Raw genomic sequence first — 16,800 nt, 5'->3', positions numbered from 1 at the left:
TATTTTACCACAATAAAAAAAGTCCCCCTTTCTTATTTTAGAGGACTACATAGCAGTGTTTACATCTATGGTAGTCCCTTCCCCTCTCATTTACCCCTGTACCCGCCCTTAGGTTACTGGTAACTTCTTTATTTAATGGCAGGATAACCTCATTAGCAGAATCTCAACTTCAGACCCGCCAACAAATTAAGAAACTGGAGGAGTTACAGCAGAAAGTATCCTACAAAGGGGACCCTATTGTACAGCATCGGCCAATGCTGGAGGAGAGAATTGTGGAGCTCTTTAGAAACTTAATGAAAAGGTAACTTAGAATCCTTGTCCCTTCCCCCCATCACCATCCCCCTGCAACCGATCGCATCTTTAAATGAGAGGCTGGCTCACTCCTGAGGCACGGGGTGGAGGCCGGCCCGCTGCATGTTGTGTGAGCTGCTGCCTGCCCTCTCTCCCTTTCAGTGCCTTTGTGGTGGAGCGGCAGCCCTGCATGCCCATGCACCCTGACCGGCCCTTAGTCATCAAGACCGGCGTCCAGTTTACTACTAAAGTCAGGTGGGCCATCACTTCTACTTTTGGTAGCTATTTTATGGAGGCATGTTCTCATGACAAGAGCACCAGTGGTGGCCAGGGTTTTTCTTCACAGGCATCTCAGGCAGCACTGTGGCGGGTATGGAATTTGTTGGCGTAATGTCTACTTCCTCTTTGTTTCTTCTGACAAAAGCAAAGGGACAGTCATCTTTTTGAGGTTACCGGGGCATATTCCTATGATTCCAGTCCTGCAGGCTGAGAACACAGTGTTTCCCTCTGCCCTGCCGAAGGCGCAGAATAATACTGGTTGCTTTCTGTTCTTTGAGCGTCCTTTTCCCTGAGGGTTTTAAGGGAAAGGGGAAGGCTTGGTGATGTAGAAGCTAAGGGGGGCCACAGGGCAAGTGGGTGGTGGGCCTGCAGGGTGGAGTGTTACTTTCACACTCAAGTCAGACAGGTATGCTGGGGTTTGCCCTTCTGCAGTGAAATTTCCCACTTAGAAACTTGGTTTGGTGTTAGGTTTCAGGTTTAATAGAAAGAAAACCAGCTGCAGAGCACGTATTCCTGTAATGGCTTTTATTATCCTTTGGTGAATCTTCCACAACTTTGTCCAAGTTCTTACTTCTTGGGCTTTTTTTTTCAGTACCTTTGGCCTAAAGGGGTGATGCTTAACTTAATATCAAAGAAAGTACCGGCAGGAAGAGGAATTTGGGATTGTCATTTATTAACCTCTTTAAATGAAGAGTTATGCATTCCATATTTCTTTAGCTAGAACTTGCTGGGGGAGCCTTCTGATGTTTTTTGTTTTTAATTGGATTTTTTTCTTTGCTCATAAACTTTTTTTTCTTCTTTTTTTGTAATAGATTGCTGGTCAAATTCCCTGAGTTAAATTATCAGCTTAAAATTAAAGTGTGCATTGACAAGTAAGTACTTCTTAGCTTGCTTTCTTTTTCTCAAATGACAGAAATGAAAACTTCGACAAACATCATATGAACTTAAGAGACTTTATCTCTATTCAGAGATCTTTGTTTTTTTTTGAACAAAAATCTTCATAAGACTTGCAGTACGTTGTCATTTACGTGCCTGAATAAAACCACAAAGCTAGTGGTACAGATTTGAGTTGTGATTGCTATTGTGATTTTGAGCCCCTCTTTTTCTTTAATTTTTTACTTGTAAATGTAATTTATGCATATTATATAAAATTGAGACTATATGAGGAAAATGGATATTTTTAGTTGTTCTACACTTCACCGTGATAGGATAATTTTCGATATTTGACAATACCTTTCCAATGTTAAAATGCACATAGCTTTTAAAGAGATTAGAAAATAGAAAATGGCCCTGGCTAGGTATCTCAGTTGGTTAGAGCATTGTCCTGATATGCCAAGGTTGCGTGTTCGATTCTTTGGTTGGCACATGCAAGAATCAACCATTGAGTGCGTGAATAAGTAGAACAACAAATCGATGTATTTTTCTCTCTTTTTTCCTTTCTCCCTCTCAAATCAATTAAAAAATATAAAAGAGAAAATGTATTAAATTTATTTTTATTTTTAGGTAATATAATTATTTAGAAATTTCATTAGGATAAACTGGAAAATAATTACTAATGAAATAAGGGACTTGAGGAAGGTGGTAGGTTTAATAATTTAAAAAGTAAGTAAGCAAAAATTAATAATGTCAACCATATGTTAGCATTAACCTGTTAGAAATTATAATAGAAAAATGATCTCACCATAAAGCAACAAAAAAAGTAAAAATATATTGTGATCAGTTTAACAAATGTTTAAAATTTATTTAAAGAAGACATTTCAGTGAGAAAGGGATATTGTAAAAAGTGATGAGACAATTTGTATTTCTGGATTGTAGACTTCTAATTTTATTATAAGGGTGTTGATTCTTTTCAGCTAAGACAGCACCAACCAAAATGCAAATAAGATTTTACCTATGATATTTTGTAAACTCTTGACTCGCTTTTCAAGTTTTATCTTAGATGGAAAAAAATAAGCACAAATAGCTTTTATAAAAAATGAATTTATTTATTTTAAATTATGATTTTTAAAAATTTAACATAAAATTTACCAGCCTAAGTATTTTTAAGTGTATACAGTTCAGTAGTTTTCACATTGTTCTGCAACAGATCTCCAGAACCTTTTCATCTTGAAAAATCAAAACTATATTCATTGATCAACAAATCCCTATTTCCCTCTCATCCCAACCCCTGGCAACCACCATTCTACTTTCAAAAACATTTTAAAAAAATAAAGTAATGGGGGATGGTATGAAATTTCCCTAGCAGATAATAAAATGTATTGCAAAGTTTCAGTTACTAAATGAGTATGTTACTAGGACAGGAATAGACTGATCATTGCAACAAAATGCTAAGTCCAGAAATAGATCTCAGGTTTATGTAAGGAAATAATGATATCTCACAACTTGATATTGGAGGATCTGAGTGAGAAGTTAGTTTTACTGTCCATGAGAATAAATTACAGATTTATTTATGTGTTTAAACAAAAGTATCTTAAAAGCATAAGTGATTGTATATTATAATGGTGGTAAAATGGCAAAATGGTAAAACCATTTTAGAAAACAGTTTGTCAGTTTCCTAAAAATTAAACATATGCCTACCCCATGACCCAAACTTTCCATTCCTAGGTATTAACCCAAGAAAAATGAAAGCATGTAACCACACAAAGGGTTGTACACAAATGTCCATTCATAGATAAATGTCTATTAACAGGTGAATGAATAAATCAATTTGTGGTATATCTATAGAGTAGAATATCACTAACCAACAAAAAGGAAATGAATAAATCTCAAAATAATTATGCCGAGTGAAAGAATCTAGATTAAAACAAAAGTACATACTCTATGTTTCCATTTATGTGAAATTCTAGAAATGCAATTATCTATAGTGACTGAAAACAGATCAGTGGTGCCTAGGGATAGGGGTGGGGTAGAGTGTGGGATTGGGAAATGGAGTGCAAATAGGTATGGGGAAACTTTGGAAATGAAAGACATGTTCATTGTCTCGATTGAGCTGATGTCTTGACAAGTGTATATAGTGTATACACTTACATCCATATCAAACTGTACATTTTAAATAGTACAGTTTATTGTTCATCCATTGTACATCAAAGCTGTTATACAAAAAGATTGTTTTTTTAAAAAAGATAGATTAGAAATAGGGAGACTTTCCTGATAATGCAAACTCTAAAGTTCTAAAATGTGATATATACTTCTGAATGGTTTAAAAATTGATCCCTTTTAATCTATAAACCCACTTGGAATGCACTATTTAATAAATAGTAACTATTATTCTAAAAATGTAAGTGAATATGTAGCAATGGAGAAAGACTTTCAAAATGGTATAAAATGATAAAAAGGAAAAGACCAAGAAATGTGACTATATAAGAAGGCCTTATATTAAAAACATAGGGTTAAAGGACAGTGGACACACTGGAATAGTATGTCAAATGGGACGCTCCCAGTTACAGGTAATAGTAAATCCTTACAGAAAATCCATGTGACTTAAATAATAAGGAAGTTTGCGACACAGTATAACTGGAAATACAGAGTTAGGTTAAGTTCCTGATGGTGAGATTAGTGACTCATTTATGACATCAAGGACCCAGAATCTCCTGTCTCTTCTCTGTTATCATAAGCATCACCCACATTCCAAGGTTCCCTTCTGGGTTGCAACATAGTTGCTTGTAGTAAAGACCATATGCTTCCTTGCTCATGTTCAGCTGAAGCTCTAGAATGTATTAATAAATCCAGCCCTGGATATAATTCCTTTCTCGTCTGATTGAGACGATGTAGGTCATGTCCTCACCCCTGGACCTCGGCACTGGGCATGCTGTGTTCCGATGGATGTAATGATCAGGATCCAAGTTTAGTTAGAAGGGTGCAGTAGGTGTTGGGTAGGGAACGAGCTGTGTCTACTACTGAAGCATATACAGGCTTGTTATATTTCACATATAAAATGTGACTAACTTATAGAAATTCCCAGCAGCGCAGCAGTTTTTCTATCAGAGTAAATTACAGGTGTTCAAAGTAGATTTTTTTAAAGAAACACAGGGCCTGTTTTATTAACACTGGTTTGTGTTCTTAACAGAGACTCTGGGGATGTAGCAGCTCTCAGAGGGTGAGTTCAGCCTAGAGGCTTCCTTTTGTCCTGTTTAGTCTAACTTTGCCCTCTGGCCACTCAGTCCACTTACGTTGTTGGTTTTTCTCCTGTGATACAGATCCCGGAAATTTAACATTCTGGGCACAAACACGAAAGTCATGAACATGGAAGAATCCAACAACGGCAGCCTCTCTGCAGAATTCAAACACTTGGTATGCAGGAGAAACCTGGGCTCCCCTTCTCCAAGGGCCTCTGGCAGAGAGAGAGGGTGAGGGGACAGCCTCACGTGACAGAGGTGCTCTTTGCTTTTCTTACAGACCCTGAGAGAGCAAAGATGTGGTAACGGGGGCCGAGCCAATTGTGACGTAAGTTTTATTGGGGATGAAAGCCAGCTGGGAGGGTTTTCTTTGAGGAGGAGAGAAAAAGGGCCTAGAATTATAGGCACCAACCTGCAGTTTTAACCAGAGTCATTCAGAGAAGTCACTATGGCCAAAATGACATGATCAGAAGTCATATGTGCCACGAGTTCTCTGGCTTGGAGCATTTCCTTGATTGTCCCAGGACTTAGCTCTCCATTAGTAGGAGTGGAAAGTCCCCTGCTGCGGTACCCACACCCATTCAGTAGAAAAGAAGCCTGCCACCTGGCCTGGGGCTTTCCAGATTCCTCTTCCAGCTCCTGCCAGCTGGCGCTGCTTGGCTCCTTTTTTTTATGACATTTTTCTCACTGATGTGGGATAGAAGATTGTAACAAAGCTGAGTTAAACAGTTTTAAAAAGGAAAAGAGCAAAACCTATCTGTTGTTTATCTCCCTTATTTTTTCTCTGCCTCCCATTGATTCAGAGTATTGGATTCTTAGTGTCAAGAATAAACTTTAAGAAAAATAGGTAAATGTGACCAAATCTAGTTTTTATTATTTTTTAAGAATTGTGACACACTGTTCTTTCTCTAATATTTGTCCCTGAGCCATTTTTCCCTCCTCTCTAAAATGTAGCAGGTCTTAAAAAAAAAAAAAAAGGATTTATAATGCTTGACAATAAAGAGTGAAGTAGTTTATTTGTAATGATATTGAAAAATGTTTGTTTATAAAAAAGCAAGATGCAAAATAATCCAAGTAGTGTATTGGTATATTCATTTAAAAATATACTACATTGTTTTTTGCATGTTCATGTATGCATTAAACAATTCTAGAGGACTGTCCACCAGGTAGTGCTTATGTATTTGTGCTGCTATTAGTATCTGAGGCTACTCTATACTGTCTCTCTATTATTTGCATTTTAAACTGAACACATTACTTTTATAATCAGAAAAAGAATATTTTAAAATGAATTGAAATTCTGTTTCTTAGAATTCATTGGTAACTCTTGTTCAAATAAGGTTGCTGCTGCTGGTGGGAGTGTAAATTGTTGGAGTCGCGTTGGAGAACAATTTGGCATCATAAAATGAATATACCTTATAAGTCAGCAGTGCTACTCCTGGGATTTAATAATAGAGAAATCTTTGCACATGTGTCCCAGGAGACATGTACAAAATGTAACAGCAGCCTGATGATAAGCCCTAAATGCAAGTCACATAAATACCCATCTACACAAGAATGAGTAAATGATTTGTGGTGTAGCCATATGATGGAATACTATGCAGCAGTGAAGATGAATAAATTGCTAATGCATACAACCACAAGGATGCAAAAAGTGAGTCACCAAAGAATGCATAGCATATGATTCCATGTATAAGGTTCACAACATCTAAGATAATAATATATATACTGTTTAGAGATATAATTATGGTAAAACCATAATTATAAAGCTAGGAAATGATAAACCCAAAAGAAAATAGCAGTTACACCTGAGCAGGGAGGGACAGGGTGGATTTGGGGAGGGACACCCAGAGAATCTCAGTGGTAATGGTCTTTTCCTTAAACTGGGTGGTGGGTACACAGGCATTCATTATTTTGTTATTCTTTGTGTCTTACCCATCTTATAAATGACCTATTGGCTGTCTGTAACATTATGAAACTCAGTAAAAGATCAGGGTGAGGGTTGTAGCATTGGAGAGTCTTAGTGTGGAAGAAACATGTGTAGAATTGTGGCCCTGGCAGTTTGTTCGTGGCCATCTGGTGGATTACCCTTCTAAGTGCACTGTGGCTCTGGCATGTCATGCTCCTCTTTGGCTGTTAGTACTAAATGTCCTTCTTGATATTGTAGGCCTCCCTGATTGTGACCGAGGAGCTGCACCTGATCACCTTTGAGACTGAGGTGTATCACCAAGGGCTCAAGATTGACCTAGAGGTGAGTACTGCCACAGAATGGGGATAGCACTGCATGCAAAGGTCAGGACAAGAACTTCTCGATGGGATTTTTACTACAGAAGATAGAATGATGACTCTTTGTTAGGCACTGTGTTTATTTTTCTTCAAAAAAAATCTTTAATATCCAAGAGGATAGTATTGTTTGGCTGCTTAGAAGATACATGTATACTCAGTTTTAAGCAAACTTGATGTGAAAATCTGTATTTAGCAATTGATGATAGCTAATTTCTAAAGTTTGGGCAAAACACTATTTAAATAGCTGATGTTTTAGTATACAGAAAATCCTGGCCTTTGCATTCTCTTTTCCCAACCTTCTTGATCTTTAAATAAAAGATACACCTGAAAAAGCAGGAGTCCTAGTCTTTGATTTCTGGGACCTGCCTGTTTACTGGGCAGATACAGCTTCTGTTCTTGAAACATCTGTGACTGTGAGTCCAGCTTTAAGCAAGTCAGATTTTACAAATGCCTAGTTATAGTCGGACAACAACCTGAGTCTCCTGTAGCCTGTGTTCAGCATTCTTTTTTTAAAGTATGTTTTATTGATTATGCTATTACAGTTGTCCCATTTTTTTTCCCTTTGCCCCTCTTTGCCCAGCACCCCGCCCCTCCAGCCAGCATTCCCCCCTCTTAGTTCTACTCCGGTGGCAGTGGGGTGTGGTTTACAGCATGGCCTTTTGTTCCGAATCCCAGAGATACGGATGAAGAGATTTTTGAAGCCAAGAAGGCCTTCTAGCTCCCCAACTCATGTTCCACTTATTCCACAGACCCACTCCTTGCCAGTGGTGGTGATTTCCAACATCTGTCAGATGCCAAATGCCTGGGCGTCCATCCTGTGGTACAACATGCTGACCAACAACCCCAAGGTCAGTGCCTTGTCCTCCAGAAGGAAACCTGCCTTCTCTCCTAACGCCTTGCTGTCCAGAGATTGTTGCGGTGCCTTGCGCAGGTCCTCAGGCACTGCCCTCTCATCTAAATGATCCACTGTGTTACTTTCAACAGAATGTGAACTTTTTCACGAAGCCCCCAATTGGAACCTGGGATCAAGTGGCTGAGGTGCTAAGCTGGCAGTTCTCTTCCACCACGAAGCGAGGGTTGAGCATCGAGCAGTTGACCACACTGGCAGAGAAACTCCTAGGTTGGTGTTTTCCCTCTTTTCCCTCCCGCACTCCTCAGAAAACGAACCTGTCTTATGGCGCTCTTTGTTTAAGAAAGTTTACTGAGCGAGGCTCTGTGTTGGGGCCAGAAAATGCATGCTCCTGCAGGTGGGGAAGTTTGCCTCCCGGTACCCATTCTTATGAGGCGGGAGGCAGATTTCTCTTCTCTTGGTGGTATCTCCATTACTCTCCCAGGGTACTACTCCGTCGAATCTTAGGATGATATATTAAGTGCATGTTAGAAAGTAGAGCTATAGACTTGACATCCCTGTCCATTTCTTCAATAAACTGGAGGTTTGTTTTTAATTTTTTTCCCTGGAAAAAAATTTTAGTAGAATATTTTATGTGCTACCTGGGCTATGAGTAGCTTTGTCCTGTGCTGTCACTAAATGTGACCCTTCAATACCAGCTGTCAGCTTGTTAGTGTGTGCTGCTGGTCCCCGTGCCACCACACAAGGCTCGGGAAAAGCGGGGAGGGGGGGTTCTTAATACATTATCTACTACCTCTGCTGGGCTAAGCAACAGCCTGCGGACTAAGGGGATCAAATGATGGGGCTGAGTGTGTGGGTGTGGGAAGGGGGTGTGTGGGCATGTATGCTCATGGTGCCAGCCTTCCAATACACGAGAACCAGTGTTTTCATAGCCCGTTGTAGACGAATGCATATGAATGTGTGTTCTGTTTTAACAAATAAGATCTTCATTCAAAGCTGGAAATTACATTACTTTATTCTTTTTTTCTTCAGGACCTGGTGTGAACTATTCTGGGTGTCAGATCACATGGGCTAAATTTTGCAAAGTAAGCAATCTTGTTAACTCCTTGCCATCACCTTTAAGGGGTAGGTGTAGGAGGTGATGCTCACCGGTACGGTTGGCATGGAGGGCACTCTTAGTCCAGCAGCCAATAGGACCTGCCTGATGGCAGAAAGGCCTGGGGATGTTGGTGGCACTGAGCCTGTAGGAAGGGAAAAACTAGGGTGGTGGTAGACTTGGCTTTCCCATTATTCTTTTCTCCAGGAAAACATGGCTGGCAAGGGCTTTTCCTTCTGGGTCTGGCTGGACAATATCATTGACCTGGTGAAAAAGTACATTCTGGCCCTTTGGAATGAAGGGTAGGTTGACACTCTTGTGTCTGGCAGAGTACAGAGGTGTAACAAGTCACTGCCCTGTCAGCAGGCCAGTGGCTGGGACCCCTCCAATCCAAACCTTCTTGCTGTTCCTCTTTGGCTCCAGGTACATAATGGGCTTTATCAGCAAGGAACGGGAGAGGGCCATCTTGAGCACTAAGCCCCCAGGCACCTTCCTGCTAAGATTCAGTGAAAGCAGCAAAGAAGGAGGCGTCACCTTCACGTGGGTAGAGAAAGACATCAGCGGTAAGCTTGGCTGCTCCCCCAACTCCATTGCCGCTGTTGCCATGGCTGCTGCTAGTTTCCCACTGCCCCCTAGTGGGAAGAGATGGCCTTGCACCTCCTGCCTGCGTCTTGGAAAACACACTTGGGTGACTTCTTTTTTCTAAATTCTTTCAGCTGAAGGATTAGTTTGCCAATTTTGTTTTGCTTGCTCCAGGGGCTAATATTGGCCAAGAAATTTGCAATTTAAGTTTTAGTCTTCATCTTCTTTCTTACCTACCCTGTTAATATATCTTATGCAAATAGTTATTTAAGAGTATTACCTGTGACCCAGCTGGGTAGCCTGTTGAACGTATCTGCAGTGCCAGGAGACTGGGCAGGATGTCCAGGGTCTCAAATGCTAGGTTGGGCTAAGTCTTTCCGTCACAAGGAACACTAAATCAGGTAGTTTTCTCAGAGGTTACCTCACCATAGTACTATTATCTTCCCTTCCTATATCCCATGACAGGTAAGACGCAGATCCAGTCGGTGGAACCATATACGAAGCAGCAGCTGAACAACATGTCGTTTGCAGAAATCATCATGGGCTATAAGATCATGGATGCCACCAATATCCTGGTGTCTCCATTGGTCTATCTCTACCCCGACATTCCTAAAGAGGAGGCGTTTGGGAAATACTGTCGGCCAGAGAGCCAGGAGCATCCTGAGGCTGACCCAGGTAGTTGTTGATTTTCCACGTCAGGCATTCCTGGGGAAAAGTGGGAAATGGTAGGGTCCTTGGAGAACAGACAGGTGATTGCCTGAAGAACCAGTGATCTTTCTTCCTCTTTATGGGAGAGAACTTTGTAGTGAGTGCTTTAGGGGTGCCTGATGGGTTAGAGAGAGGAGAGCGCTCAGAGCCACTAGTCTCTGCCCCGCAGGGGTCATGTGCACCCCCCAGACATACCCAAATCACTGTGGAGCGAAAGCGAGGACAGAATTCTTCAGTAGAGGATGCCCAGGCAGCCGAGTGCTTCTCACAGAGTAGATCCTGGAAGGTGTGTGACCCAGGCTTCAGTCTGGCTTATTTCCTTTCCCCATTGCTGAACAATGTTGGCAGCCTCAAGTGGGATGAAGGAAGGCTCTCTGGGGGGAAATGAGTGTTAGCAGCCCTGGAGCCGGGTTTGAAAGCAAAGTCGGGGAGAGCGGTGATGGAAAGGCTAGATGGTAACTGGTAGGAAAGGTGTGGCATTTGGTATTTAGAATGTGTAGCTATTGAAAATAAGATGTTTGTAAGTGTGTTCATGTAAGTAATACGCAAATTATTGGACATCAAAACTGTCATCCGTGTGGAGGGACGGAGCCCTTCTAGTCTGTTCCCATCAGCATTTCAGCTTTCGACTCTCTGGGTTCCCTGTTCAGATCCTGATGAGGAATCTATGATTTGCCATTTTTGTTTTCATTTAACTTTTCTTAATCACGGAGTCAATAGTGGCTTAACTCACATAATCCTTTGAGGTTAGCTGCCCTGCCCCAGTTGATTTAGAAAAGATGGTTTTTGTACAAATAGCTCACACACAAACTCACCAGCTTCCCTCCCACTTCTTCATAGGAATTCCCTCTGAAGAATTTCTTGGGGTGGAAAGAGGAGGAATTGGAGGAGAGAATTTGAGCTAGTTGACAATTGACTTTCCTTTTCTCCTTGTTCTGGTTTTGAGCTTTGTTCATATTCTAGAAGAGTTTAACTCTCACTTCCTGTCTGCTACTTATCTCTCTTTCCATGTTGTGTTTCAGTTGGGAGATCTGTTTATCAGCCCCAGTCATACTGCTCTTTGTTCCCTCTGCAGAGGACAATTAGGTCCATGTGCTGGTCCTTCGACTCATTATGCTTTCAAGATCCACGTTCCCAATCGGAGGCTGTGCCCTCCATGACCATCTAGCCCTCCTGTGTGACAGGGAGGCAAGGTCCTTTCCTGCCTGGAGATATCTGTGTTTCCTGAGGGGCAAAATGCCAGTCACAAAAAAGGAACGGATCACTTGAGTGTTTTGCCTGCCTTGTGGGGAGGCAAGTGTGAACAGTGTGCAGGGAGGGGCTCTGTCTGGTGAGCCTGGAGGTGGGGTCACGAGGGCATGTGGGGTGGGCAGAGTGTATGGCACCCTCTGGTAACATGGGTGTCTTCAGGGAGATGGGTCTCTGACCATTTCCTTTCTACTCCAGTCACGAAGGTGGTATTATCTCTCAGACATAGATTGTCTTTCCAGGACTCTCCCTTCCTCCCTGCTTCTCCGTAAGTCCACACAGTATTTCCTTATGGTTTTGGGAGAGAGACCCCTCTTAGAAATGACAAGTCCCTTACCTTACAAATTGGATAAAGTATATTTACAACCTTGTTGGGAGCCATAAATCAGCTTTTAGTCTTAGCTCTCCTGTGCTTCTACCGTTTCATCCCAGGCTGAAGCTGTTTTTCTCAGCTGCCTTGATCACTGGGGAATGAAACCCTTTTCTGTCGTGGGCGTCAGCTCCCCTCAGGTCTGGCCAAATGGAGTTCTAAGGCACCAGAACCCTGCCTCCGTAGCTTCTTTGGATTCTGCACTGAATGAATCTATTTCTTGGCCAAAATTAAACTTAGATGGCAGGGATTTAAGGACCCCTTGGCAATGCCTTTTCTCAGATTGTCATCATACTTCTTGATTCCTCAGTTTCTGTATAAGGCCCTAGCTTTATAAATGTACTTCTGTCAACCCACCTCACTGTACCCAGGCCTCCTACATGATCTGTTCACCTGAACCCCCAGATTTCATGCCAATACCTCCAGGGTTCCTTGGCCTCTTAGTGTGAGCATTTACCACCTAAAATTCATTTATTTCAATTCTCACATGTCTATAGGACAAGAATTATAAATGACAGAAGTGGGCACCTTCTTCTTCCCCCTCCCATTTATTTTATACACGAGAGATTAAGTGTCTTGCCCCAGGCTCTTGGCTATTGAATATACCCAGGCCTCCTGTTTTCCAGTCCAGAGTCCATTGTACTGCACCGCGAACATTTTCCTTTTATAGAAAGGCTGCTTTTTGTGTGATGTAGTTCTCCAGCTGGAAAGTTTCTAATACTCTCACCTAAAAATGTAATAGAGGCAGATTAGTGCCAATAGGAATAAAAGGTGTAACCCTTGGCTTTGGAACCACAAGCATTAGAGGCTTCATGTTCTCTTAAAGACTTGGTGGCATTGGCATCTGAACAGGATGCCCAGACTACAAAGCTCTGCTCCTGCTTGTAGAGAAGTCATCTGAGAGATACGACCCGGCCAGCGCACTACCTCAGACCACATCCCGGCAGTTAAGTGTTTACACAATCCAGGGAAATATGAACACAAGGCTGGCATTACTCTGGGCTCAGGATGGACAAGGGTATGCTGAAAAGTCTCTGTAGTTAAGGAAAGCTTTATGGAAAGAATTGAACTTCCTTCTAAGCTGCAAGCACCTAAAACATCCTAGTGTACAGCGAGGATGGGCAGCCTCAAAACAGTCTCTGCTCAAGGGTGGAGTGAGTTTCAGGTCAGCCTGGTGAGGCAGCTGGCTTCCCCCTGCCAGGTACCAGAATGGGGTCACCATCAGTAAGCCCCGTTTTCCTCTTCCCAGGTGCCGCCCCCTACCTGAAGACCAAGTTTATCTGTGTGACACCGTAAGTGACTTCCTTTCCCAATTTTGCCTTCATTTCTAATGTCCTCGGTCCCCCTGGGGATGGGACACCGGGTGAGAGTTGTCCTGTGAAGGGTTGGAAGGCCCTGGACTCTGTTTAGAACTCAGAGTGACCTTGTGTCTTTAAAAAGCTTGAGTTTTTATTTTTCTGTTGGAGACCAGAGTTTGATGGCTTGTGTGTGTGTGTTTTGTTCTTTTTTTTTTTTTTTTTTATCCATTGTGTCTTGTCAACCCGGCCCTTTGCCCTCCTGCTGCTCCCCATTTCCTACAGAACGACCTGCAGCAATACCATTGACCTGCCGATGTCCCCCCGCACTTTAGATTCATTGATGCAGTTTGGAAATAATGGTGAAGGTGCTGAACCCTCAGCAGGAGGGCAGTTTGGTGAGTATTCAGTTGGCAGGCTGTCCCTGAGAGGGAAGTTGGTCCTCCTGTGTGACTTCCTGTGTCACACGGATTGTAAAAGGGGCCCTTGACCGGCACTCTCCACCAGACATGGGCTGCGCCACACGTGTAAGTGTAAACTTTCCAGTAGCCACATTAAAAACAGTGAAAGGAAACGGGTGAGGTTAATTTTAATATTTTTTATTTGACCCAATAAATCCAAATTACTATCCCTTCAGTGACTAAGAAAAATGAATGTGGTTTTCTTGCATTGGGCCTTTGAAATCTGCTGGGGGTTTGTAGCTACAGCGCCTCTCGCTTCGGACTAGTTGCCTCTGGCTCCAGGCTGCGGCCTTCAACTGGGCAGCCCTGGGTCTTCTTTAAACTCCCAGAGCTGGGAATGACTTACGGCCGGAGGGGGCTGCACCCTTCCAGAGGGCAAGACCGGTCTTGGCCGTAGGGGCAGGACACTTGATAGCAGAGGTGGCCAAGCCTCTGTCCCCCAAAAGGGCTAGGGGTGTGTGCCCTGCCAGCCGAAGGGCTCAGGCAACCGAACCAGCTCTCCCTGTCTGTCCCTCCAGAGTCCCTCACATTCGACATGGAGCTGACCTCAGAGTGCGCTACCTCCCCCATGTGAGGCGCCGAGGACCGAAGCTGCAGAGAGATGACAGAGGCACCTATCTGGGCTCCACCCCTTAGACAGCCGAGCCCCAGAGCATCTGAACTCCTAACTCTGTGGTTCCAGACTTGTTTTAATCTCCTACTTCTGCTATCTTTGAGCAATCTGGGCACTTTTTTCAAATAGAGAAATGAATGAATGTGGGTGATATGCTTTTATCTAAATGCAAATAAGAAAGCGTTTTTCTGAGACTGTGATCAGGGGATGTGGAAGGGGTGGCAAGAAGGAGAAAAAGGAAATGTTTTGTTTTGGGTTTATTTTTTGCTCCCCTGCCCTCCTTTCTCAGCAGCTTGTTGTTAGACAAGTGCCTCCTGGCGCCAGCGGCATCCCTCTGCCCGTTTCTGTACGCTAATGCCACAGGCTGCCTCTAGCTGCAAATCCTGGCATTGCACTTTTGAACTTGCTACTGTCCACATAAAAGAGAGAACTTTCAAAGCTCCTAGGTTTCTTTTTAAATTAAAAAATAATAATTAAAGGGCAAAAAACACTGTATCAGCATAGCCTTTTCTGTATTTAAGAAAACTCAGTTAATAGCCTTCTTGGTGCTTTAGGCATTCAGCTCTCTTTAGGCTGATACTTTATATAAACCCTGAAACAGGCTTCAGAGCCAACCTTTCAAAGACATCTGGAGCTGTGGCTTGGCCTTTGGTTTTGCAATAGGAAGGTTGGAGGAGCACCTAAACATTCTAGACTTTTTATTTTTTAAACAGAGTTTTTATTTTCCCTTTTATGTTTGGCCTATTAGTAGGTAAGCCTGGGCAGTGGGGTGCTTATAACCTGTCCCATTCCTCCTGGACTTGTGCCCCTGTTCCAGAGCCCAGGGGTTCTGTGGATGCCTTATAAGAAACGAGAAGGCTCTCTTTCCTTCCCCTGGTCCACCGAGCCCTCTGTGGCGTGGCTCCTGGCCATGTCCAAAGGTCCCTTGCCCTGTTTGCTTTAGGAATCCTGGTCTCAGGACTTCCTGGAATAAGGGGAAAAGTTACAGGCTGAGCATGACTCAGACTGTGGGGCCCCAACCAAGGGTCTGGTTGAGCTCAGGGAATGTGGTTCTTATCCCAGTTTCTTGGTGATTGCCCACAGCACCTGTAAATTACTTCTTCACTTGGCTAACGCAGAGGCAAAGGCTTACTGGTAGACTCCGTCTGTCCCTGTGTGAGGGAGTGTGCACCCAGCTTGCTCCCAACACTGGGGACTATCTCCTGTCCATTGGGGCCCCACAGATGAGGCAAAACAAGGTCAGATTTACTGTACGCTTCAGAACACTTAGGAGCTTGAGAGTGGTCTTTGATATTGGGGCCTTCTCTGGCCCAGAGGCATGGCTGTAGTGGGTGATCCAAAACCACTTTGTATTATTTGATCAGTTGCTGTAGAATGCTATTTGTTATATCCAAATTAGCCAGTTTCTGAAGTATGGGGATAAGGACCTTCTCTCCAAGACAAACAAGGGTTGCCCTTGGCCATCCTGTCCTCCTACCTAGAAATGATTGACAGGTAGTACAGAGCTCTGCCCTCTCCAGCCACACTCTTGTTCATAATAAGCTTGACTCATAAAACGAGAAGAGATTTAGATCAGAGGGGCCTGGGGCAAGGATCTGGGCTTCTCTGGAGCAGATACTGTAAAGTTCAGGGCTTTGAGGTAGCATTCGTATCTGGGTTTAACTCTGATTGTAGCAAAGTTCTGAGAGGAGCTGAGACTTGGTTTGGCCGCTCCCTTCAAGAACCAAGTCATCCAGAACCCGCCCATTTTCTCCCCATTGTCTGCCCCGCCCGACCCCTGCCCACCCGAGGGGTTCCCATCAACTGCTTAACCTACTTCCACAGTGGTTTGTAAGCTGCTGCCCTGGCCACTGCATCAAATTCCAATGTATACTTCATAGTGTAAAAATTTATATTATTGTTGGGTATTTTTTTGTTTTTTGTTTTTGTTTTTGTATATTGCTGTATCTACTTCAACTCCCAGAAATAAAAATATATAGGACCTATCTAATAGCGTGGTAGCTCTGTCTCTGGCTGGTGGAGGTTCCTTATACACAGGACAAGCCTGAGTCTGGAGAGGAGGTGGTGGCCCTGCTTCTGGGCTGGTTACTGGAGTGTGTCATTCCTGACTTCTGGGGCACTGAGCTACCCTCCCCAACTCATGTTAGTCACCAGATTCCAGGTAAGGGGTCACTCAAAGAGCCAGGGGTCATATTCCTTGGAACAAAGGTGTCAGGGTGGAGGCCTCCCCTCCCTCTCTTCCTTCCTGCCTCCTCCCTCCAGGGGCCTTTGCAAGCTGGGCCTCCTGTCTGGGGTCTGATAAGCTACCTAAGGCCACCCCCAAGGCCTCCCCTTCCACAGTTGGTCCATTATCACTTACTCTTCAGTCACTCAGGGGGGACAAGCTCAATAATCCACAGACATAGGCACCCACTCGGCTCTCCCACCCCCTCCCCTGTGCCGAGTCCCACGGAGCTGATCTGAGCAGGAGTATAAGATACGAGCCGCCTTCCCCTGCAGAGATGGAAGCGAGATTAGTTATGCTCAGGCGAGGCTGGTGGCTGCTTCCCTCCCCGCCCACCCCCAGCACCCCGCTCTGGGCCCCTGCGCCTCCTGGGGCGAGCTGCCAG

At 43.5% G+C, this 16,800-nt stretch overlaps 1 protein-coding gene across 4 annotated transcripts in view; it reads left to right on the top strand.

The window, feature by feature from the left end:
- STAT3 (signal transducer and activator of transcription 3) overlaps positions 1 to 16,181 on the top strand; it is a 52,085-nt gene extending 35,904 nt beyond the window's left edge. The window contains exons 9-24 of one of the 4 annotated variants that reach the window (XM_090292582.1): positions 143 to 301; positions 454 to 546; positions 1,383 to 1,442; positions 4,637 to 4,666; positions 4,767 to 4,860; positions 4,966 to 5,013; positions 6,850 to 6,933; positions 7,718 to 7,816; positions 7,953 to 8,088; positions 8,851 to 8,903; positions 9,122 to 9,216; positions 9,338 to 9,477; positions 9,962 to 10,171; positions 13,072 to 13,114; positions 13,403 to 13,515; positions 14,097 to 16,181. In XM_090292582.1, coding sequence (XP_090148708.1) covers positions 143 to 301; positions 454 to 546; positions 1,383 to 1,442; positions 4,637 to 4,666; positions 4,767 to 4,860; positions 4,966 to 5,013; positions 6,850 to 6,933; positions 7,718 to 7,816; positions 7,953 to 8,088; positions 8,851 to 8,903; positions 9,122 to 9,216; positions 9,338 to 9,477; positions 9,962 to 10,171; positions 13,072 to 13,114; positions 13,403 to 13,515; positions 14,097 to 14,152 — 1,513 coding nt within the window. In that variant the 3' untranslated portion in view covers positions 14,153 to 16,181. Of the gene's footprint in view, positions 1 to 142; positions 302 to 453; positions 547 to 1,382; positions 1,443 to 4,636; positions 4,667 to 4,766; positions 4,861 to 4,965; positions 5,014 to 6,849; positions 6,934 to 7,717; positions 7,817 to 7,952; positions 8,089 to 8,850; positions 8,904 to 9,121; positions 9,217 to 9,337; positions 9,478 to 9,961; positions 10,175 to 13,071; positions 13,115 to 13,402; positions 13,516 to 14,096 lie in introns of all 4 variants that reach the window. The other 3 variants (XM_090292581.1, XM_090292584.1, XM_090292583.1) reach the window with 3 other exon arrangements.
- The last annotated feature ends 619 nt before the right edge of the window (positions 16,182 to 16,800 follow it).

This window comes from Furipterus horrens, unplaced genomic scaffold (genome assembly GCF_987537825.1).
Source record: "Furipterus horrens unplaced genomic scaffold, mFurHor1.1.pri manual_scaffold_11, whole genome shotgun sequence".
Classification (NCBI taxonomy): domain Eukaryota; kingdom Metazoa; phylum Chordata; class Mammalia; order Chiroptera; family Furipteridae; genus Furipterus; species Furipterus horrens.
This window is presented reverse-complemented; position numbering and strand designations above follow the sequence as displayed.